At 42.2% G+C, this 25900-nt stretch overlaps 1 protein-coding gene across 1 annotated transcript; it reads right to left on the reverse strand.

Annotated features, from left to right (window-relative positions):
* Nucleotides 1-862: 862 nt before the first annotated feature.
* LOC120039540 (endonuclease domain-containing 1 protein-like) lies at nucleotides 863-2431 on the reverse strand. The gene is made up of 3 exons (XM_038984951.1): nucleotides 2416-2431; nucleotides 1817-2067; nucleotides 863-1453 (listed from the first exon to the last, which is right to left on the reverse strand). Exons 1-3 carry the CDS (start codon nucleotides 2429-2431, stop codon nucleotides 863-865), a joined length of 858 nt encoding a protein of 285 aa, XP_038840879.1.
* Between the last annotated feature and the right edge of the window lie 23469 nt (nucleotides 2432-25900).

A 25900-nucleotide genomic window follows, 5' to 3' on the forward strand; every position in this document is an offset into this window, starting at 1 on the left:
AGGTCAGTAGTCTTCTAAAGCAGGTCAGTAGTCTACTAAAGCAGGTCAGGTCAGTAGTCTACTAAAGCAGGTCAGGTCAGTAGTTTACTAAAGCAGGTCAGGTCAGTAGTCTACTAAAGCAGGTCAGGTCAGTAGTCTACTAAAGCAGGTCAGGTCAGTAGTCTACTAAAGCAGGTCAGGTCAGTTGTCTACTACAGCAGGTCAGGTCAGTAGTCTACTAAAGCAGGTCAGGTCAGTAGTCTACTAAAGCAGGTCAGGTCAGTAGTCTACTAAAGCAGGTCAGGTCAGTAGTCTACTAAAGCAGGTCAGGTCAGTAGTCTACTAAAGCAGGTCAGGTCAGTCGTCTACTGTGCTGATAGTTCAGAAAGTATTGTCATTAATAGTGAATGTTGATCACAGCATGAAACTCAGGTCAGACTAAACCAGGTCCATTATTACCTGCTTGACCTTATTACTTAACCCGTATAACCATTAAACACGTATAACCGTTATTATAACCATTAAACCCTTGTAACTTAGGGAATGTGTACTCAATAGTTGTGGGAATTACCACTGGACAAAACTCATCACTTTTCATCACAGTCACAATCACATCCATCCTCATCACATTCCTTTAACTCCCTCTCGCCATCTTTATGCTCCCTTGCCTGCCCCTGTTCTTCCCTGTCTCATCCTGTTCTACTCTCTCTCTGTTCCTCCCTGTCTCATCCTGTTCTTCTCTCTCTGTTCCTCCCTGTCTCATCCTGTTCTACTCTCTCTCTCTGTTCCTCCCTGTCTCATCCTGTTCTACTCTCTCTGTTCCTCCCTGTCTAATCCTGTTCTACTCTCTCTCTGTTCCTCCCTGTCTCGTCCTCTAATACACTCAGAATAACGGTTCTTTACACTTCTTTGGGAACACCTGAAAACCATCAACCTTGTAGCTGTTCTTCAACTTGTCTTCGAGTTCTCCCAAGGTTTTCAGTTTAAAAGTTTTCCCGTTCGGTACGTTCTCCCCCCAGTGTGCGCCGGCCATCCACTTGTTCTTCTTGTTGTTGTAACAGCAGAGGGCTGTCCACAGGATATCTGGGATGTTCACTCGTTCCTTCAGTTTGTTGTTCTTCTTGTTGGGCACCGCTCCAGTCACCACATAGGCCTTTATCTTGTTGTTGTTCGTACAGTTCTCCTCAAGAGATTTTCTGACGTTGCGCTCCATTTTCTCCCAGCTACCCCCGTTGAAGGTGTGGTACTGGGGAACGATGTTTGTCAGGGTGAAAGTGGACATCTTGGTATCATTATCAGGTGCATACGAACATGGGAAAAGGTGACCTCTGTCCAGAAACTTTTTGTTATTTTTACGGTACTGTTTGTAGTAGTCTGCGTCTGCAGCCTGATGGTTGATTATTATATCTATATTATTATTATGCACCTTCAGCTCCTCTTGGGTTTTCATCTCTTTTATAGTTATATTTTCAAGCTGCAAAAACATCAGTCAGACATTAAAACTCTAACAAGTTCAGACATTAACAATCAACATTCACAATCCAGACTTAAGCTGAAAGTAATAAAGGTGCATTCGTGTCTCAAAGATACTGTATTATGTATATACCAGTAATCAAATACACAATCTAATCTCTATTCATTCAACATCCAGGACTGACTAGGTAACATAACTGTCTGTGATATATACCAGTAATCAAATACACATGTTATGTTATATGACAAACATTAGTCCTACCTGGGGCTCTATCATCCAGGACTGACTAGGTAACATAACTGTCTGTAGTATATACAAGCAAACAAATAAAACTGTTATGTTATGACAAAACATTAGTCCTACCTGGGGCTCTATCATCCAGGATTTATTTTCTGGTCTCTTGCCCCCATCACCAGTGAAGGTGTAGGCTGAGAACACAGGGATCCTGTTGGTCGTGTCGTAGAGAGTTGCAAACCTGTAGATTTTCTTGTACTTCTGGCAAATCAGCTTGTAGCGGTTCTGGTTCTGGACTGTCCCACCAACCAAAATACCTGGGAGATTTGGAGTTGTCCCCTTCACAAAGAGATGATTGCAGTATTGATCAAACTTCTCCACTACATGAGAGAGAGCAGGAGGAAGGAGAGAGAGAAGGAGGAGAGTAGAGAGATGATTCAATATCCCCATCATCACCTGAAGACTGTACACCACAGAGACAAAGATGAAGTTACAGAGACCAGTTGGTAGACTGGAGACTGCTGATCTGAGTCAGGACAGACTGCTTTAAATTGTTATTTCAGAGACCAGTTGGTAGACTGGAGACTGTTGATCTGAGTCAGGACAGACTGCTTTAAATAGGTTTTCAGAGACTCCTCCTTCATGTGTCAAGACAGAAAGGGTTGATTTGCATAAACCCCTCTGTATGTTTCCATGGAAACTGCTGTAACAAATAACATGTGACTCACCTGTAGTTTCTAACATGTATGGACCCAGAACTTAATCACACAAGATTATAGTTCTGGGTTAACGAGATTAGACTGCTCTAAATAGTGACTGCATCCACACTTTGGTTCTGGTAGAAAAACGTTTTAGGATAAAAACATGACTTTACTCAACATAGAGTCTGTCAGAAGATACACATCACACTATTACAACAGTGGGACTGTTCTGGAATTACGGTTGCTGAGTTCACATTCATTAATATCCCACAAGGCTTAGCGACTCTGAATCAGCATCTCAAAGAAGTAACACTTGCATTTCCCTTGACCAGCAAGTCAACATATTTAGTATGATGTCTCAAAGTCCTCACATATATTACAGATATGATTACAACTGAATGAAACGGAGGAAGATGTGTCCAACTGAATGAAACGGAGGAAGATGTGTCCAACTGAATGAAATGGAGGAAGATGTGTCCAACTGAATGAAACAGAGGAAGATGTGTCCAACTGAATGAAACGGAGGAAGATGTGTCCAACTGAATGAAACAGAGGAAGATGTGTCCAACTGAATGAAATGGAGGAAGATGTGTCCAACTGAATGAAACGGAGGAAGATGTGTCCAACTGAATGAAACGGAGGAAGATGTGTCCAACTGAATGAAACGGAGGAAGATGTGTCCAACTGAATGAAACGGAGGAAGATGTGTCCAACTGAATGAAATGGAGGAAGATGTGTCCAACTGAATGAAACGGAGGAAAATGTGTCCAACTGAATGAAACGGAGGAAAATGTGTCCAACTGAATGAAACGGAGGAAAATGTGTCCAACTGAATGAAATGGAGGAAGATGTGTCCAACTGAATGAAACGGAGGAAGATGTGTCCAACTGAATGAAACGGAGGAAAATGTGTCCAACTGAATGAAATGGAGGAAGATGTGTCCAACTGAATGAAATGGAGGAAGATGTGTCCAACTGAATGAACTGGAGGAAGATGTGTCCAACTGAATGAAACGGAGGAAGATGTGTCCAACTGAATGAAACGGAGGAAGACGTGTCCAACTTGGTGTATCTATAGTCTGACCACTGCTGAGTTTATTTCCAGTAACTGAAGTAGTTCACAGTAAGAGTTGACACAAGGCTGTGTATGTAGAGTTAGAAAATGTGGTTCCTAACAACACTGTGGTCAGAGCAGCACTGGACTGTTTAACACCTCAGACTCAGCAGCTGTAGATTCTTCAGTTGAGGCCTTTTCTCAGTAAGAGTAGAGGAGACCGGGGAACAAACTAACACTTTTAGAATTCAGTTTATTAATTATATTTTTGTGCAAACAAACATATCTCAGCTACCATAACACACTATGTAGGTTCCTAGGACGTACCTGTCATTTACAATTCAACCAAAAGTGGAAATGAATTAAATGTTACAATTGACCCAGTAGGTGAATGTTCCACAGGTCAATAATTTAACAAAAAGAGAAGCAGCAAGTATATTTACTTCAGGGACTAAAAACCCTTTTTCTTCTTCAATAAAACTAAAAGTCATCAATGGATTTAAACAAAACCTCTTGGTCATGTAGAGACACTAACCAACCATTATCACATTGAATAAGAGCTTTCTACCTGGTTTCTAATTGGACTTATTTATCTGTTACAACTGACCCTGTGTTACTTTGTTCCCCAGTCTACCCTACCTTCATGTATAACATTTAAAATGACTGCTTCACTTAAGTAAAACATTTTTTACTTCTTCACCTACATACAAATGTTAAACAGCTGAAGCAGGTAACACAGTTTTACTTAATTACTATTTTACTTCATGTGTATTGTGGTAGTATAAATACACATATCAGAGGGTACTGTGGTAGTATAAATACACATATCAGAGGGTACTGTGGTAATATAAATACACATATCATAGGGTACTGTGGTAGTATAAATACACTTATCAGAGGGTACTGTGGTAGTATAAATACACATATCAGAGGGTACTGTGGTAGTATAAATACACATATCAGAGGGTACTGTGGTAGTATAAATACACATAGAGGGTACTGTGGTAGTATAAATACACATATCAGAGGGTTGTGTACTGTGGTAGTATAAATACACATATCAGAGGGTTGTGTACTGTGGTAGTATAAATACACATATCAGAGGGTACTGTGGTAGTATAAATACACATATCAGAGAGTTGTGTACTGTGGTAGTATAAATACACATATCAGAGGGTACTGTGGTAGTACAAATACACATATCAGAGGGTAGTGGGGTAGTATAAATACACATATCAGTGGGTACTGTGGTAGTATAAATACACAGAGGGTACTGTGGTAGTGTCAATACACATAGAGGGTACTGTGGTAGTATAAATACACATATCAGAGGGTACTGTGGTAGTATAAATACACACATCAGAGGGTTGGGTACTGTGGTAGTATAAATACACATATCAGAAGGTACTGTGGTAGTATAAATACACTTATCAGAGGGTACTGTGGTAGTATAAATACACAGAGGGTACTGTTGTAGTATAAATACACATATTAGAGGGTTGTGTACTGTGGTAGTATAAATACACATATCTGAGGGTTGGGTACTGTGGTAGTATAAATACACACATCAGAGGGTACTGTGGTAGTATAAATACACATATCAGAGGGTACTGTGGTAGTATAAATACACATATCAGAGGGTACTGTGGTAATATAAATACACATATCATAGGGTACTGTGGTAGTATAAATACACATATCAGAGGGTACTGTGGTAGTATAAATACACATATCAGAGGGTACTGTGGTAGTATAAATACACATATCAGTGGGTACTGTGGTAGTCTAAATATATATATATCAGAGGGTTGGGTACTGTGGTAGTATAAATACACATATCAGTGGGTACTGTGGTAGTATAAATACACATATCAGTGGGTACTGTGGTAGTATAAATATATATATATCAGAGGGTTGGGTACTGTGGTAGTATAAATACACATATCAGAGGGTACTGTGGTAGTATAAATACACATATCAGAGGGTTGTGTACTGTGGTAGTATAAATACACATATCAGAGGGTACTGTGGTAGTATAAATACACATATCAGAGGGTACTGTGGTAGTATAAATATACATATCAGAGGGTTGTGTACTGTGGTAGTATAAATACACATATCAGAGGGTACTGTGGTAGTATAAATACACATATCAGAGGGTTGTGTACTGTGGTAGTATAAATACACATATCAGAGGGTACTGTGGTAGTATAAATACACATATCAGAGGGTACTGTGGTAGTATAAATACACATATCAGAGGGTACTGTGGTAATATAAATACACATATCATAGGGTACTGTGGTAGTACAAATACACATATCATAGGGTAGTGTGGTAGTACAAATACACATATCAGAGGGTAGTGTGGTAGTATAAATACACATATCAGTGGGTACTGTGGTAGTATAAATATATATATATATATCAGAGGGTTGGGTACTGTGGTAGTATAAATACACATATCAGAAGGTACTGTTGTAGTATAAATACACATATCAGAGGGTTGTGTACTGTGGTAGTATAAATACACATATCAGAGGGTACTGTGGTGGTATAAATACACATATCAGAGGGTACTGTGGTAGTATAAATACACATATCAGTGGGTACTGTGGTAGTATAAATACACATATCAGAGGGTTGGGTACTGTGGTAGTATAAATACACATATCAGAGGGTACTGTGGTAGTATAAATACACATATCAGAGGGTACCGTAATAGTATAAATACACATATCAGAGGGTACTGTGGTAGTATAAATACACATATCAGATGGTACTGTGGTAGTATAAATACACATATCAGAGGGTACTGTGGTAGTATAAATACACATATCAGAGGGTACTGTGGTAGTATAAATACACATATCAGAGGGTACCGTAATAGTATAAATACACATATCAGAGGGTACTGTGGTAGTATAAATACACATATCAGATGGTACTGTGGTAGTATAAATACACATATCAGAGGGTACTGTGGTAGTATAAATACACATATCAGAGGGTACTGTGGTAGTGTAAATACACATATCAGAGGGTACTGTGGTAGAATAAATACACATATCAGAGGGTTGGGTACTGTGGTAGTATAAATACACACATCAGAGGGTACTGTGGTAGTATAAATACAGACATCAGAGGGTTGGGTACTGTGGTAGTATAAATACACACATCAGAGGGTACTGTGGTAGTATAAATACAGACATCAGAGGGTTGAGTACTGTGGTAGTATAAATACACATATCAGAGGGTACTGTGGTAGTATAAATACACATATCAGAGGGTACTGTGGTAGTATAAATACACATATCAGAGGGTACTGTGGTATTATAAATACACATATCAGAGGGTACTGTGGTAGTATAAATACACATATCAGAGGGTACTGTGGTAGTATAAATACACATATCAGAGGGTACTGTGGTAGTATAAATACACATATCAGAGGGTACTGTTGTAGTATAAATACACATATCAGAGGGTACTGTGGTAGTATAAATACATATATCAGAGGGTTGGGTACTGTGGTAGTATAAATACACATATCAGAGGGTACTGTGGTAGTATAAATACACATATCAGAGGGTTGTGTACTGTGGTAGTATAAATACACAGATCAGAGGGTTGGGTACTGTGGTAGAATAAATACACATTTCTGTTGTATAATAGTAAATATAAGTAAAAAACAGTTAAAGGTTAATCTGGATAATTAGACTATCGACTGGGCAGAACTGTCAGGAGACGGAGGGGCAGGAGGAAAAAATGTACATTTTTAACTAAAATTCCTTATAAACTGTTTTGTTTGTGAAATTATAAACACAAATTTAGGAAAAGTCAAGGAGGGGGTCAGGGGGTCGCGGAAAATACTTTACAATGACAGAGTTAGGGCCTATTTTAAATTCCTCAAACACGTCTGTGATGGTTCTTGTTAAAAGGCCTGGAGGTCTGATCACCACCAGTCCCAGGAAGTAGGACGACAGTAGGTTTACATTTGATTTGTCACACCAGTTCCAGGAAGTAGACTGACAGTAGGTTTACATTTGATTTGTCACACCAGTCCCAGGAAGTAGACTGACAGCAGGTTTACATTTGATTTGTCACCAGTCCCAGGAAGTAGGACGACAGTAGGTTTACATTTGATTTGTCACACCAGTTCCAGGAAGTAGACTGACAGTAGGTTTACATTTGATTTGTCACACCAGTCCCAGGAAGTAGACTGACAGCAGGTTTACATTTGATTTGTCACACCAGTCCCAGGAAGTAGGACGACAGCAGGTTTACATTTGATTTGTCACACCAGTTCCAGGAAGTAGGACGACAGTAGGTTTACATTTACATTTTTTAAGTAATTTAGCAGACGCTCTTATCCAGAGCGACTTACAAATTGGTGCATTCACCTTATGATATCCAGTGGAACAACCACTTTACAATAGTGCATCTAACTCTTTTAAGGGGGGGGGGGGGGGGGGTTAGAAGGATTACTTTATCCTATCCTAGGTATTCCTTAAAGAGGTGGGGTTTCAGGTGTCTCCGGAAGGTGGTGATTGACTCCGCTGACCTGGCGTCGTGAGGGAGTTTGTTCCACCATTGGGGTGCCAGAACAGCGAACAGTTTTGACTGGGCTGAGCGGGAACTGTACTTCCTCAGAGGTAGGGAGGCGAGCAGGCCAGAGGTGGATGAACGCAGTGCCCTTGTTTGGGTGTAGGGCCTGATCAGAGCCTGAAGGTACTGAGGTGCCGTTCCCCTCACAGCTCCGTAGGCAAGCACCATGGTCTTGTAGCGGATGCGAGCTTCAACTGGAAGCCAGTGGAGAGAGCGGAGGAGCGGGGTGACGTGAGAGAGTTTACATTTGATTTGTCACATCAGTTCCAGGAAGTAGGACGACAGTAGGTTTACATTTGATTTGTCACACCAGTTCTAGTTCATATTCCCTTTCCTGAAGAATTGTATTTCCTGACAATAATATTTAGACGGTCATTTCAGTTACTGATAAATCTATAGATTTTTGAAGAATACAGCTGTCTCAGAACCATGTCTCCATCCCTCTCTCCCTCTTCTCCCCTTCTCCCACTCCTCTCTAGCCCCAATCAATCATCCATCTCTCTCCCTCAACTCCTCTCTCCCCCTTATCCATCATCCATCTCTCTCCCTCAACTCCTCTCTCCCCCCTTGTCTATCATCCATCTCTCTCACTCAACTCCTCTCTCCCCCTTATCTATCATCCATCTCTCTCCCTCAACTCCTCTCTCCCAACCTTATCTATCATCCATCTCTCCCTCAACTCCTCTCTCCCCCCTTGTCTATCATCCATCTCTCTCCCTCAACTCCTCTCTCCCCCCTTATCTATCATCCATCTCTCTCCCTCAACTCCTCTCTCCCCCCTTATCTATCATCCATCTCTCTCCCTCAACTCCTCTCTCCCCCTTATCTATCATCTCTCTCTCCCTCAACTCCTCTCTCCCCCTTATCTATCATCTCTCTCTCCCTCAACTCCTCTCTCCCCCCTATCTATCATCCATCTCTCTCACTCAACTCCTCTCTCCCCCCTTATCTATCATCCATCTCTCTCCCTCAACTCCTCTTTCCCCCCTTATCTATCATCTTTCTCTCCCTCAACTCCTCTCTCCCCCCTTATCTATCATCCATCTCTCTCCCTCAACTCCTCTCTCCCAACCTTATCTATCATCCATCTCTCCCTCAACTCCTCTCTCCCCCCTTATCTATCATCCATCTCTCTCCCTCAACTCCTCTCTCCCCCCTATCTATCATCCATCTCTCTCCCTCAACTCCTCTCTCCCCCCTTATCTATCATCCATCTCTCTCCCTCAACTCCTCTCTCCCCCCTTATCTATCATCTCTCTCTCCCTCAACTCCTCTCTCCCCCCTTATCTATCATCCATCTCTCTCACTCAACTCCTCTCTCCCCCCTTATCTATCATCCATCTCTCTCCCTCAACTCCTCTCTCCCCCCTTATCTATCATCTCTCTCTCCCTCAACTCCTCTCTCCCCCCTATCTATCATCCATCTCTCTCCCTCAACTCCTCTCTCCCCCTTATCTATCATCCACGTCTCTCCCTCAACTCCTCTCTCCCCCCTTATCTATCAGCCATCTCTCTCCCTCAACTCCTCTCCCCCCTATCTATCATCCATATCTCTCCCTCAACTCCTCTCTCCCCCTTATCTATCATCCATCTCTCTCCCTCAACTCCTCTCTCCCCCCTTATCTATCATCCATCTCTCTCCCTCAACTCCTCTCTCCCCCCTTATCTATCACCCATCTCTCTCCCTCAACTCCTCTCTCCCCCCTTATCTCTCCACGTCTCTCTCTTCCACCTTCTCTCTCTCCTTTTTATTCCTTCATTACTGATTTGCAGGTAGAAAAGGTTACATGGTTAACACACTATTACAACAGTGGGATTGTTCTGGAATTATGGTTGCTGAGTTCACATTCATTAATATCCCCCCCCCCCCCCCCTCTATCCTCTGTTAACTTGTAACTTTGTGAGGGTGGAGACGTCACTAACCAGAACTCAGTTCTCATTATTGGAAACCAGAAGATGTTAATAATGGTTTCATTTATTGGTGTTGTTTATGTTGATGTATTGTGGTCTAACCACTGCTGAGTTTATTTCCAGTAACTGAAGTAGTTCACAGTAAGAGTTGACACAAGGCTGTGTATGTAGAGTTAGAAAATGTGGTTCCTAACAACACTGTGGTCAGAGCAGCACTGGACTGATTAACACCTCAGACTCAGCAGCTGTAGATTCTTCAGTTGAGGCCTTTTCTCAGTAAGAGTAGAGGAGACTGGGGAACAAACTAACACTTTTAGACTTTAGTTTATTATGAAAATATTATTTAAGTTAGATTTATCATACTTTTATACAAACAACATATCTCAGCTACCATAACACACTAAGTATGTTCCTAGGACGTACCAGTCGTTTACAATTCAACCGAGTGACGGATATTAAATGATACAATTGACCCAGTAGGTGAATGTTCCACAGGTCAATAATTTAACAAAAAGAGAAGCAGCAAGTATATTTACTTTAGGGACTCAAAACCCTTTTCCTTCTTCAATAAAACTAAAAGTCATCAATGGATTTAAACAAAACCTCTTGGTCATGTTGAGAAACTAAACAAGCAATAGCAGTGTTGCTATTGAACGTTGGCTTGTATGATGTATGATATACTATGAATCAATGTCTATTTCATAAAACTACAGGAATCCTTTGTTTCAGGGAAACATTATATTTGTTTAACATGCGTGTGGGGAGGAGTTCCCCTTTCTGTCCAATGAGGTCATTTCTGGACAATATTTCAGCAAGTAAAATGATGGTTCTACTTTAGAATGTGGAACACACAGCCAATAGGGAGGTTTGATTGTTACACATGATAAATAGTTACACCTGTTCCACATACAGAGGAGTTTATCCAACCCTCCTTGTCCAGTCTTGACCACTAATTATACCAGACAGGACTCATCTTCATAGAGAGGAGTTTATCCAACCCTCCTTGTCCAGTCTTGACCACTAAGTATACCAGACAGGACTCATCTTCATACAGAGGAGTTTATCCAACCCTCCTTGTCCAGTCTTGACCACTAAGTATACCAGACAGGACTCATCTTCATAGAGAGGAGTTTATCCAACCCTCCTTGTCCAGTCTTGACCACTAATTATACCAGACAGGACTCATCTTCATAGAGAGGAGTTTATCCAACCCTCCTTGTCCAGTCTTGACCACTAATTATACCAGACAGGACTCATCTTCATACAGAGGAGTTTATCCAACCCTCCTTGTCCAGTCTTGACCACTAATTATACCAGACAGGACTCATCTTCATACAGAGGAGTTTATCCAACCCTCCTTGTCCTGTCTTGACCACTAATTATACCAGACAGGACTCATCTTCACACAGAGGAGTTTATCCAACCCTCCTTGTCCTGTCTTGACCACTAATTATACCAGACAGGACTCATCTTCATACAGAGGAGTTTATCCAACCCTCCTTGTCCTGTCTTGACCACTAATTATACCAGACAGGACTCATCTTCATAGAGAGGAGTTTATCCAACCCTCCTTGTCCAGTCTTGACCACTAATTATACCAGACAGGACTCATCTTCATAGAGAGGAGTTTATCCAACCCTCCTTGTCCAGTCTTGACCACTAATTATACCAGACAGGACTCATCTTCATACAGAGGAGTTTATCCAACCCTCCTTGTCCAGTCTTGACCACTAATTATACCAGACAGGACTAACTCTAGGCCAGTTCCTCTGTTTACTTCAGACACATCTTCTTCCACATATCATCACAGAAAAGTTAGTCAGTTAGATAATGTTTACCCAGTGGCATCCTGAGGTATTAATAGATCATGAGAAAAGAAAATATTAAAATTACAATTTCTAAGCTTCTCATTTATTATGTAAAAACTCACCCCAGCACATTCTGAGGCAGGAAGGACATCACCCTCTTCTGGTCTTCACCCCACCAGGGAAAGGACAGTGATGAACTGTGAGCTCTGTAGGAGGCTCCTGGTAAACAGCGTCTGGTAAATCCACTGCTGCTTCTTGTTGAGAGATGCCCGCCGGCTCTCTGGAATCACCAGCTGCATTTAAGGGAGAGAGAGAGAGAGGCAGGAAGGACATCACCCTCTTCTGGTCTTCACCCCACTGGGGCAAGTTCAGAAGCCTGGGGTGGATACAAGGGGGTCTGGGGTAGATCACCAGGGACAGGGGCCGAACGTGAGGCAGGAGGGAGCGCTGGAGGTACCTGTATGTCCAAGGGTTCATACCTAATACATACAGAGAATACATAAGTGACAGATACAGTACTAAGCATTCTCAGCACCATGACAGCAGATCTACAGCATGAAAGGTAAGTGACAGATACTAGATTTAGTTGTGTAACTAAAGGACAAAGAATGCATAGGCCTTTATGACAGATACAGGAAGGAGTGTCATAATGGAAGGGGTTTCATCTGTAAAAAGTCCACACTGCATTTATGGAAAGCTGTGTAGCATTCAATACATGGACAAATAGTAAGATTAACACAATGCATATCTTCCATTATTGTAAAGTATTCATGCTTGCAGAATGCCAAGGGAATTCAATAGCCTACCTAACATTGCAATACATTGCAGACCCATATTCATGCAGTGGTGGGCCGTCAGGGCCTGCAAGGCCTTCTCTGCTGGCCTAAACATCATCAGAATATAATTTTTTTTTTTAAATATATTTTCCCACAAATATGTATTAAATTATTCCCCAGAGTAAGAGTTATACTCTTCATTTCATAGCTTTCCTCTTGGTTGCACTGCTTCCAGCCCCAGGTTGAGATTTGGAGGGCTGGTCTTTACGTTAGATCTTTTATCCAATCATATTCAGCCATCATGTGTTGCCAGGGGTCTAAAATCTGCCCTCAGGCCTTCAGAATCAACAGTGCGGGCGCTTGTAGCTTAAAGTGAATGGAAATTAAAATTTTGTGTCAACCAATCAGCTTTAGAGTTGGCTATTGTACGCCTGCTGGCTGGCTCCAGTGTTACACAGGAGCCAGCTAGCAGGCGTAGTGCGTCCACGTCTTTTGATTGGATTACCAATATTGAGAGGCAGGTCCTATGGGCAGGTCTATGCAGATCTAGGAAACTAAATTTGATAAACGAATTAATTCGCGTTCTACTGTTTTTTTGAACCCACAATGGCGGAAGGAGGAGAAGATATCGATTTGGTCGAGGATATAATTATAACGCCATTCTCAAGACGAACTTTTCAAGAAAAGTTAGACATTGTAAGGAGAGGTCGCCCGACGCCACAAAGCCTGTCACAGGCGGGAAAGGGGTTCGTTCGTTCGCCACTTTCAAAGTTTCAACTATGAGCGCTGTCAATGGCTCACAGGCTCCGAGAAGCACTGCAAACTGTACTGCTGGGAATGCCTATTATTTGCAAGTGATCGATTTGGTGTTTGGAGCCACACTGGCTTTGCAAACTTGAGTTGTCTAACCAAGGCAGCAACGAGACACCAAAGTACGGCTGGGCACTTACAAGCAATGGTGCTTTTGAAAATGTTTGGGGACACCAGAGTGGAGCTACAGCTCTCACTCGTCCTGCGTTATGTGACGGACACGGGAGTCAAGGAGCGATTTATCCGGTTTGAAGATGTGACAAGCGGCAAGCGAGCTGATGACATTGCCGCTCTTATTTTCCGTTTCTTGGAGGAAAATGAATGTAGTCTGAATAAAGTTGTGGCACAGTGTTTTGATGGCGCAGCAGTCATGGCATCTGGACTCAATGGGGTGCAGGCTAAAGTTAAGGAGAGGGCACCGATGGCGTTATTCATTCACTGCTATGCACATCGACTAAATTTAGTACTGACTCAAGGAGCCTCAAAGCTTAAAGAATGCAAGGTCTTCTTTGCCAACCTCAATGGCCTTGCAGCATTTTCCTCACGATTCCCTAAGCGCACGCAACTGTCTAATAATCAGTCTTTGGTGAGTACGCATACAATGCATGTTATTTTTTATTAAATGTGTATGTATGTTTCGCATTTTATTTCGTTACTATTAAATAGCCTATATATTAACAAAATAAAATGGCAAATAGCCTATGTTGCAAATTATTTGTTTTCTTTTATTTTCAGTGAATAGTTATGTGTCTTTATCATCACGGTGAAACTGCTTTGGGTGCGCTGTTTAGTGAACACACTGTATTTATTTTTTGGGGGACTTAAAGCTCAAAGTTTGTGGACCAGAAATGGATAGAAGAAGAATATTAATATAACTCTGTTGCACTCGACTATGTTCTTGCCTATTAGTTGAACTGTACTGTATTGTACTCTTCCCCTGCAATTCTCTGAAAAAAATGTCAATTTCAAGGTGACGCAACGCCTGGTTATACTGCGTTTCTGTCTAAATGTATAGTGTCTAGAGCCATGGCATCTAAATGATGGTAATAACAGGTGGATTAATTCGGGTGGGACTGTGTAGGACCTCACTGAAGGCCCAGGCGCCAGGCCCACGGCACGCTACTGTATTCATGTGTAGATTGAAATGCAAGGCAAATATCCCGATTATCACACCATTACACTAGATAACATAATACATGTATAAACTAATCCATGACTGATACATGTTGAATAAAACTGTTATACACTGGAACCGAAAATAAACTACTGTACAGTAGCATGCTAAAGTTACTGAACTGTAGCCTGCATCACGTAAACACTATTTCACAACTTCACAGACGTCTTACACCTTACAACAAAGCACGAATATAAGCGATAGTATGCATTAAAATAGATACGATTGTAAAAATAGTATTGAAAATGCAGACAAGTGGCCGCTGATTGTACCGGTAGTTACCGATACCAAACCAATGCTACGGGTATCAGAGGTAGATGACTGCAGAGATTGAACTGTATAATGTTTTCAATTCACTTTTCCGTTCTTCTTACAACTTCACAGATGTAGCAATAAGATGACAATCCATTTCATCCAACCTTATTAAAGATACTTACTCTGTAACTCTCCGTTTGATGTAAACAATGATCCGATGAGGGGAAAGTGTCATGGCCGCCGTTTGCTTTTGGGGCGGAGCTAAGGTCAAATGGCGAATATGATTGGACCACACGTGGTTGGATACGGTTATTTGCGACTTTCTCGCATTGCCATTGGTGGAGTATTTTTATTTATTTATTTTATTTATTTATTTCACCTTTATTTAACCAGGTAGGCAAATTGAGAACACGTTCTCATTTACAATTGCGACCTGGCCAAGATAAAGCAAAGCAGTTCGACACATACAACAACACATAGTTACACATGGAGTAAAACAAACATATAGTCAATAATACAGTGAAAAAAATAAGTCTATATACAATGTGAGCAAGTGAGGTGAGATAAGGGAGGTGAAGGCAAACAAATATATGTATAAATAAATAAAAATATAAAAAGGCCATGGAGGCGAAGTGAATACAACACAGCAAGTAAAATAAAAACTAAAAATAAAATAAAAAAATAATAAATAAAAAATAAATAAAAATAAAACACTGGAATGGTTGGTTTGCAGTGGAAGAAAGTGCAAAGTAGAGACAGAAATAATGGGGTGCAAAGGAGCAAAATAAATTAATAAATAAATACAGTAGGTAAAGAGGTAGTTGTTTGGGCTAAATTGTAGATGGGTTATGTACAGGTGCAGTAATCTATGAGCTGCTCTGACAGCTGGTGCTTAAAGCTAGTGAGGGAGATAAGTGTTTCCAGTTTCAGAGATTTTTGTAGTTCGTTCCAGTCATTGGCAGCAGAGAACTGGAAGGAGAGGCGTCCAAAGGAAGAATTGGTTTTGGGGGTGACTAGAGAGATATACCTGCTGGAGCGCGTGCTACAGGTAGGTGCTGCTATGGTGACCAGCGAGCTGAGATAAGGGGGGACTTTACCTAGCAGGGTCTTGTAGATGACCTGGAACCAGTGGGTTTGGCGACGAGTATGAAGCGAGGGCCAGCCAACGAGAGTGTACAGGTCGCAGTGGTGGGTAGTATATGGGGCTTTGGTGACAAAACGGATGGCACTGTGATAGACTGCATCCAATTTATTGAGTAGGGTTTTGGAGGCTATTTTGTAAATGACATCACCGAAGTCGAGGATTGGTAGGATGGTCAGTTTTACAAGGGTATGTTTGGCAGCATGAGTAAAGGATGCTTTGTTGCGGAATAGGAAGCCAATTCTAGATTTGACTTTGGATTGGAGATGTTTGATGTGAGTCTGGAAGGAGAGTTTACAGTCTAACCAGACACCTAGGTATTTGTAGTTGTCCACATATTCTAAGTCAGAGCCGTCCAAAGTAGTGATGTTGGACAGGCGGGCAGGAGCAGGCAGCGATCGGTTGAAGAGCATGCATTTGGTTTTACTTGTATTTAAGAGCAGTTGGAGGCCACGGAAGGAGAGTTGTATGGCATTGAAGCTCGCCTGGAGGGTTGTTAACACAGTGTCAAAAGAAGGGCCAGAAGTATACAGAATAGTGTCGTCTGCGTAGAGGTGGATCAGAGAATCACCAGCAGCAAGAGCGACATCATTGATGTATACAGAGAAGAGAGTCGGTCCAAGAATTGACCCCTGTGGCACCCCCATAGAGACTGCCAGAGGCCCGGACAACAGACCCTCCGATTTGACACACTGAACTCGATCAGAGAAGTAGTTGGTGAACCAGGCGAGGCAATCATTAGAGAAACCAAGGCTGTCAATCATTAGAGAAACCAGATTGCATAGCGGAGAAGGTGTGGTGGGATTCGAAATGGTCGGTAATCTGTTTGTTGACTTGGCTTTCGAAGACCTTAGAAAGGCAGGGTAGGATAGATATAGGTCTGTAGCAGTTAGGGTCAAGGGTGTCCCTCCCTTTGAAGAGGGGGATAACCGCAGCTGCTTTCCAATCTTTGGGGATCTCAGACGACACGAAAGAGAGGTTGAAGAGGCTAGTAATAGGGGTGGCAACAATTTCAGCAGATAGTTTTAGAAAGAAAGGGTCAAACAAATCCAAACATCCAAACAATGATCCGATGAGGGAAAAGTGTCATGGCCGCCGTTTGCTTTTGGGGCGGAGCTAAGGTCAAAGGGCGAATATGATTGGACCACACGTGGTTGGATACGGTTATTTGAGACTGTCTCGCATTGCCATTGGTGGATTTTCGCTGGTTGAGACTTTCTAGACATCCGGTTTGCCTTAAACAGGAAAATAATGCGCAAAAGATTATAGCAAATTTGTGAAGCATCCTTATTTTGTCCCTCCCCTGGTTTTTTTAGACCTAAAACTTAGTTTACTGTGGTGGAGAAAACAGGGATTTATGTGGATGTCCGCTGCCCTGTAGTGTCATGTTGGATAAGTGCAACAGGACGGCTGAACTAAACCTAAATCAAGTCACACACTGTGTCCCAATCGACAACGATAACAGGCAGAATTTCAAGGCAATATGTCAGAATTGGCGTGTTTTAATCCCAATTAAACTGCTGATTTAAGGTGTCGTAATTTTATTAATTTTGAAGGCCTCGTCGATGAATCCTTCACCGGGGAGGCTATCCCATAACACCTTGCGACAAGTAGCGGAAATAATACAACAAAATGTCTGAATTAATGGCGGACAAAGTCCCCGGTTGGGAGAAAATGTTCCAGAGGAATAACGAATAACTTTGTGAAATGTATTATATATATATATATACTACCTATTGTGAAGACCCAGACAAATGTAGCAAATCTATAAAAAAAAATAGATGGCAAATCTATAAACATAATTCAGAGACTAAAGATGGCAACTGATGTGTTCAATTCACACCTCTTCATCTCACATGTGATTTAAAAACGTTGGAAATGCAGCTAACCAGCTGTACTCTGTTCAATCTAGGCATGTTAGCCAGCCAAGTTATTTGTACATTCTCATATGATCAGTCAATACAGATGGCGATATAGTTTCATCTTACCATCCAAAGGCATTGCATGCAGCCGTCTATATTCGTATTCCCCGTGGACCGGTTCATACGTAAAAACATTCTGCTGCAAGGCGTCGATTTTCTACAGAACTCGATTTAATAGCGAAGGCGGATAAAAACGGAAAGATATGCCTACTTTATGAAACACCATTTTCCACCACCACGAGTGTATAGCTGATTACATACAATGACTACAACTTGATCAAGCCTATGAATATGCAAAACTGTTTCCAAAACCATTGCACATTAATAAAGGTAGTTGGAGGTTCTCAGCAACTTGAACCAACACTGACATTTGAGCAGTGAGGTTAATTCCCCCCCTTATGTTTCTGTTCTCCTCAGGTTGAAGCACATCCCTCCCCATCACCCAGACAGATGTAAAGAATTTGGGAACCTCCGGTCCAACAGGAACATCACCCTCTCCCAGGAGTTAGTTAGGAGTTTAATCAGCAGCATCACTGTGGTTAGATAGAAGTAGATCCACACATTGTTCTCTATCATGCAGAATTGTCCGCTCATTATAACTCATAAAGCTCATTGCAAAATACAGATGTGGGTGATTTCTGTCCCAGGGTACTGCACTGTGTACACGTTTTCTTTCCTGCCAGCCCAGCACAAACACCTTGTTCAACTATTCATGGTCCTCAATGTAGATCACAATTAGTTGAATGAGGTCAGAAAGGGTCTGGAACAAAGAATACGTAACTGTCATGATCCTTCATGTACCCAACAAGCTTCCGAGTGTTGGAGGTTCATCTCCTTGATGTCCCTCACTTGGGGATGACTTGTTTTGTACAATGGACTGTGTTCCAAGGGTTCATGCACAGATACAGGAAACCAATAAGAGTTTATATTATTAAAAATGACCGGTGCTGATGTCTCCCCACGGTTCTGGTTTGGAGGCTTGGACAGGATGCAGTTCATCTGTCTAATCCCCTGCGAGGAGAAACACAATCATGGTGGTATCCTGGGAGGTCTACCCCGGGGGTTGGTGATAGAGGGGAGGTACGTGCCGTGACGTTGGCTCCCTCTGCTGGGAGAACCCGGAATGGAGACGCTGATGGCAGCAATTAGGGGAGAGTACCAACCAGCCGTGCAGGCCGCCTAAATGGAGCGCTGCGGGGGAGGAAAAGAGAGGAGGGCGAGAAGATCCCGGGGAACGGAACCGAATACGAGGAGGCGGCCCTGAAGAAGGATCGAGCCGACCCTAAGTTATGTTATCATGTTTATTTTATGATGTCAAGTAAAGGTGTTTTCTGATAGGGAGGTTCTGTCTCTGTGCACACAAACACAACACGGTTTTACCACATAATGTATTCATTTAATATATATTCCTGTTTGATATGCATGCATATCATTAATTTGGACATGTTCTCCTTTATAATATGCCAGGGTTTGTTTTGTATCCAACACATTTAGCTTACATTGTGATGAAGCAGTGTTGTAGGACTCCAGTTCCGTCTCCAGACCACATAATGAGTGTCTTGGTGTCGGATACATTTGCTTCCATCTGTCCAAGAGTGTTTCTCATCCATTCTCGTCTAATTCTACTCATTCGTGATATTGGAATATTTTGGGAGGTGATGATTGACAGTCGACTCCTGATACTTTGTATAAGTGAAAGCTCTCTGAAGTGAACTAAATTTGTTTTTCTAGTCACAATTCAATAACATTCTCCTGATAACTGCATTTCCTGGTTTAGTGCAAGCCAGTGTTGTAGTACTCGGAGTCCAGTATCGAGACCACCATTTGAGTGTCTCGGTCTTGACTCGGCGTCGGACATTGAGGACTCATAATTTTAAAAACTCCTAATTATCATCTTCCATTCTGTCAGCGCATAAAACCGCTTTGTCAAATATAGACACTCCTTTTTGAAACATATCTTAAGTCTGGATTGTGAAATTGTGACTTTTTGTGTGAGTTAAACGTATGAACTTTAAAACAAGTTTTAATGTCTGACTGATGTTTCTGCAGCTTGAAGATATAAATGCCCAACGTGACATGGAGGTAGATTATAAAGGTGTAAGAGTCAACGTGACATGGAGGTAGATTATAAAGGTGTAAGAGTCAACGTGACATGGTAGATTATAAAGGTGTAAGAGTCAACGTGACATGGAGGTAGATTATAAAGGTGTAAGAGTCAACGTGACATGGAGGTAGATTATAAAGGTGTAAGAGTCAACGTGACATGGAGGTAGATTATAAAGGTGTAAGAGTCGACCACCAGGCTGCGGAGGCAGACTACGATAAAACAACATGGATATGGACAGAGGTCACCTTTTCCCATGTTAGTACATGATGATGATACCAAGAGGTCCACGTTCACCATGACAAACGCCGTTCCCCACAGGAAAGATCCTTCAACCGAGGCAGATGGTGTAAAATGGAGAGTCAGAGAAGCTCTTGTGAAGAACTGTAAGGATGCTAACGACCAGACAACAGTCTATGGTGACTGGAGCAGTTCTCAACAACATCAACAACGATCTGAACAACAGAGTCCCAGATCTCCTGTGGACAGCCTGAATAACATGCTGAACCATCATTATGGTGGGGGTGTCCAGTCCACCCCTAACCCTACCACTACCCCCTAACCCTACCATTAACCCCTAACCCTAACCCTACCACTAACCCCTAAACCCTAACCCTACAACTAACCCTACCTCTACCCCCTACCCCCTACCACTAACCCCTAACCCTACCACTACCCCCTAACCCTACCACTAACCCTACCACTAACCCCTAACCCTACCACTAACCCCTAACCCTACCACTACCCCCTAACCCTAACCCTAACCCCTAACCCTACCACTACCCCCTAACCCTACCACTACCCCCTAACCCTACCACTAACCCCTAACCCTACCACTAACCCCTAACCCTACCACTAACCCCTAACCCTACCACTAACCCCTACTCCCTACCACTAACCCCTAACCCTACCACTACCCCCTACTCCCTACCACTACCCCCTAACCCTACCACTAACCCATAACCCTACCCCTAACCCTACCACTAACCCCTAACCCTACCACTAACCCCTACTCCCTACCACTAACCCCGACCACTACCCCCTAACCCTACCACTAACCCCTAACCCTACCACTACCCCCTAACCCTACCACTAACCCCTAACCCTACCACTAACCCCTACTCCCTACCACTAAACCCTAACCCCTAACCCTACCACTAACCCCTAACCCTACCACTACCCCTAACCCTACCACTAACCCCTAACCCTACCACTACCCCCTACTCCCTACCCCCTAACCCTACCACTAACCCCTAACCCTACCACTAACCCCTAACCCTACCACTAACCCCTACCACTAACCCCTAACCCTACCACTAACCCCTAACCCTACCACTAACCCCTAACCCTACCACTAACCCCTAACCCTACCACTAACCCCTAACCCTACCACTAACCCCTAACCCTACCACTAACCCTACCACTAACCCCTAACCCTACCACTAACCCATAACCCCCCAGATCAGTGTCCAAAAGGTGATATTCCGAGAGCGCTTCTCCTCAAGGATGGGGATGTACGTGATCATTGTGTCTATGATGATGACTGTGTCTCTGTTGGGATCAAAGGTTATTACCTACCTGTTGTATTTGTTTCTGTGCTGGTGATGATGATGTAGTGACATAACCACCAGGAACCTGTGACATCATCAGGTCAAGCAGGTAATAATGGACCTGGTTTAGTCTGACCTGAGATACACGCTGTGATCAACATTCACTATTAATGACAATACTTTCTGAACTATCAGCACAGTAGACTACTGACCTGACCTGCTTTAGTAGACTACTGACCTGACCTGCTTTAGTAGACTACTGTACTGACCTGCTTTAGTAGACTACTGACCTGACCTGCTTTAGTAGACTACTGACCTGCTTTAGTAGACTACTGACCTGACCTGCTTTAGTAGACTACTGCACTGACCTGCTTTAGTAGACTACTGACCTGACCTGCTGTAGTAGACTACTGACCTGCTTTAGTAGACTACTGTACTGACCTGCTTTAGTAGACTACTGACCTGACCTGCTGTAGTAGACAGCTGTATTAGTTGTAAACAAACATTGTATACCCTCAAAACATGGTTAAAACTATAATTTTGATATCATGGATTGTCAGTCATTGCATCAGAAGCTCTGTCTATGAATTTGAGAGTGTTTACATTTCTCCAGCCCTTATCCCTCAGCTGTTAACCCAAACAGTGACGGGGTGAGACAATGTGTTATTGTTTGAGCTGCATATTGCCCCTGTATACTGTAGGTAGTCTAGAGGTTAGAACGTTGTGACAGTAACTGATAGGTTGCTTGTTCTAGTCCCTGAGAAGGCAAGGTGGAAACATCTGCCGTTCTGCCCTTGAGCAAGGCATTTAACCCCCAACAACAGTTACTGTTCCCTGGGTGCCGTGGATGTTGATTAAGGCCGTCCCCCCCACCTCTCTGATTCAGAGGGCTTGGGTTTGATGTGAAAGACACATTTGGGGTGAATTCCTTCAACTGACTAGCTTTCCCTTGTTCCCCTTATCGGTATGTCAGGTTCTGTTTGTTTTATCACTGTAACCATAGAGATCCTACTTTATTTTCTAAATGTGATCAATCTTCTTCCCAATGGATGGAATAAAATATCTGTAATGAAGCATTTGAAAGTCTGTTTTTTTGTAGGTATGGCTTGTAAATGTAACCAAGTGATTCCCATATGAGACAATTCAACATTGGTGCAAATTATTTGAGCTAAAAATAGTGATTATTGAAAGCCCTCTTTTAGTTGTCAGTTATTCCAAAGATGGTTTAGTAGTGTTTTGTACGGTGTTTATTCTATACAAGCGCAAGGTAATGTTGATTAGTTAGTCTTTACTTCCGCATAACTCTGTAGTACGCATACAGCTCCATTCAGCGCGTAGTAGGTCATGCCTAACTTGGCTCACTAGTACTATATAGTATCACACTCAGATACACAGAACAGCAGCGCCATCTATTGGCGACATCTCGCAACAAGTATGAAGATGTATAGAAACTGTCCAATAGAAATCCCCGATCACACTTCTAGGCGATGTCATGGCAACGTTGGCTAGCTAAGTTAATGCGCAGAAAACAACATTGATTCAAACAGTTTGAGCCCTGTGGGGCATGTGAAGGCTTTCAAATCAAAGGCAAAGGCACAAATTAAATGTATTTACCTTTATTTAATTAAAATAATTAAAGAGCAGCAGTAAATAACAAGAGCAGCATAGAAGGGGGACAATGCAAATAGTCTGGGTAGCTATTTGATTAGATGTTCAGGAGTCTTATGGCTTAGGGGGTAGAAGCTGTTTAGAAGCCTCTTGGACCTAAACTTGGTGCTCCGGTACCGCTTGCCATGTGGTAGCAGAACGAACAGTCTATCCTAAGCTTATTGATGATCTTTGAGGGCCCTATGGAGTTGAACGCCGAGCTGTAGTCAACAAACAGCATTATCACACAGGTGTTCATTTTGTCCAGGTGGGAAATGGCATAAATAATACAATGGTCATAAACTGTACAACACAAGCAGAGAAGAAGTCTAAGAACATTGGAATCATTGTGAATGCAGCTGAACGTTTTTGGGGGTCTTCCTGATTTCCTCGGTGCAAGAAATCCTGTCGGTGAATGTAGCCCCATCACAGGCCCCTGAGCCGGTGTAGGGATGTATTTTGGACTGGACTGTGATTGAAGACATATGATGTTTTTTTTAGTTGACGTGTTTTATTTTGTATGATATCGTTTTACCTCTTATCCGGAATATTTTGTTTACGTTTCTTTTTTAATACCTCGTCCAGCAGGTGGCGGTAATGTACCTTAACATTGGATGTCAACCGCCGTTAAACTCCATCGAAGAAGAAGACACTTTCCCTTCATCGGATCATTGTTTAAATCACAAGGAGAGTTACAGAGTAAGTATCTTTTATAAGGTTGGATGAAATGGATTGTAATCTTATTGCTACATCTGGGAAGTTGTAAGAAGAACGGAAAAGTGAATTGAAAACATTATACAGTTCAATCTCTGCAGTCATCTACCTATGATACCCGTAGCATTGGTTTGGTATCGGTAACTACCGGTACAATCAGCGGCCACTTGTCTGCATTTTCAATACTATTTTTACAATCGTAGCTATTTTAATGCATACTATCGCTTATATTCGTGCTTTGTTGTATGGTGTAAGAAGTCTGTGAAGTTGTGAAATAGTGTTTACGTGATGCAGGCTACAGCACAGTAACTTTAGCATGCTACTGTACAGTAGTTTATTTTCGGTTCCAGTGTATAACAGTTTTATTCAACATGTATCAGTCATGGATTAGCTAATACATGTATTATGTTATCTAGTTTAATGGTGTGATAATCGGGATATTTGCCTTGCATTTCAATCTACACATGAATATGGGTCTGCAATGTATTGCAATGTTAGGTAGGCTACTCAATTCCCTTGGCATTCTGCAAGCATGAATACTTTACAATAATGGAAGATATGCATTGTGTTAATCTTACTATTTGTCCATGTATTGAATGATACACAGCTTTCCATAAATGCAGTGTGGACTTTTTACAGATGAAACCCCTTCCATTATGACACTCCCTTCCTGTATCTGTCATAAAGGCCTATGCATTCTTTGTCCTTTAGTTACACAACTAAATCTAGTATCTGTCACTTACCTTTCATGCTGTAGATTTGCTCTCATGGTGCTGAGTATGCTTAGTATTGTAGCTGTCACTTATGTATGAACCCTTGGACGTACAGGTACCTCCAGCACTCCCTCCTGTCTCACATTTGGCCCCTGTCCCTGGTGATCTACCCCAGGCTTCTGTCCTTGCCCCGGTGGGGTGAAGACCAGCAGCAGAGGGTGATGTCCTTCCTGCTCCTCTCTCTCTCCCTTAAATGCAGCTGGTGATTCCAGAGATCTGGCGGGCATCTCTCAACAAGAAGCAGCAGTGGATTGACCGGATGCTGTTTACCAGGAGCCTCCTACAGAGCTCACAGTCCATCACTCTCCTTTATCTGGTGGGGTGAAGACCAGAAGAGGGTGATGTCCTTCCTGCCTCAGAATGTGCTGGGGTGAGTTTTTACATAATAAATGAGCAGCTTAGAAATTGTAATTTTAATATTTTCTTCTCTCATGATCTATTAATGTCTCAGGATGCCACTGGGTAAACATTATCTAACTGATTAACTTTTCTGTGATGATTTGTGGATTAAGATGTGTCTGAAGTAAACAGAGGAACTGGCCTAGAGTTAGTCCTGTCTGGTATAATTAGTGGTCAAGACTGGACAAGGAGGGTTGGATAAACTCCTCTGTATGAAGATGAGTCCTGTCTGGTATAATTAGTGGTCAAGACTGGACAAGGAGGGTTGGATAAACTCCTCTGTATGAAGATGAGTCCTGTCTGGTATAATTAGTGGTCAAGACTGGACAAGGAGGGTTGGATAAACTCTTCTGTATGAAGATGAGTCCTGTCTGGTATAATTAGTGGTCAAGACTGGACCAGGAGGGTTGGATAAACTCCTCTGTATGAAGATGAGTCCTGTCTGGTATAATTAGTGGTCAAGACTGGACAAGGAGGGTTGGATAAACTCCTCTGTATGAAGATGAGTCCTGTCTGGTATAATTAGTGGTCAAGACTGGACAAGGAGGGTTGGATAAACTCCTCTGTATGAAGATGAGTCCTGTCTGGTATAATTAGTGGTCAAGACTGGACAAGGAGGGTTGGATAAACTCCTCTCTATGAAGATGAGTCCTGTCTGGTATAATTAGTGGTCAAGACTGGACAAGGAGGGTTGGATAAACTCCTCTGTATGAAGATGAGTCCTGTCTGGTATAATTAGTGGTCAAGACTGGACAAGGAGGGTTGGATAAACTCCTCTGTATGTGGAACAGGTGTGACTATTTATCATGTGTAACAATCAAACCTCCCTATTGGCTGTGTGTTCCACATTCTAAAGTAGAACAATCA

The sequence above is a fragment of the Salvelinus namaycush genome, unplaced genomic scaffold, assembly GCF_016432855.1.
Source record: "Salvelinus namaycush isolate Seneca unplaced genomic scaffold, SaNama_1.0 Scaffold279, whole genome shotgun sequence".
NCBI classification, from domain to species: Eukaryota; Metazoa; Chordata; class Actinopteri; order Salmoniformes; family Salmonidae; genus Salvelinus; species Salvelinus namaycush.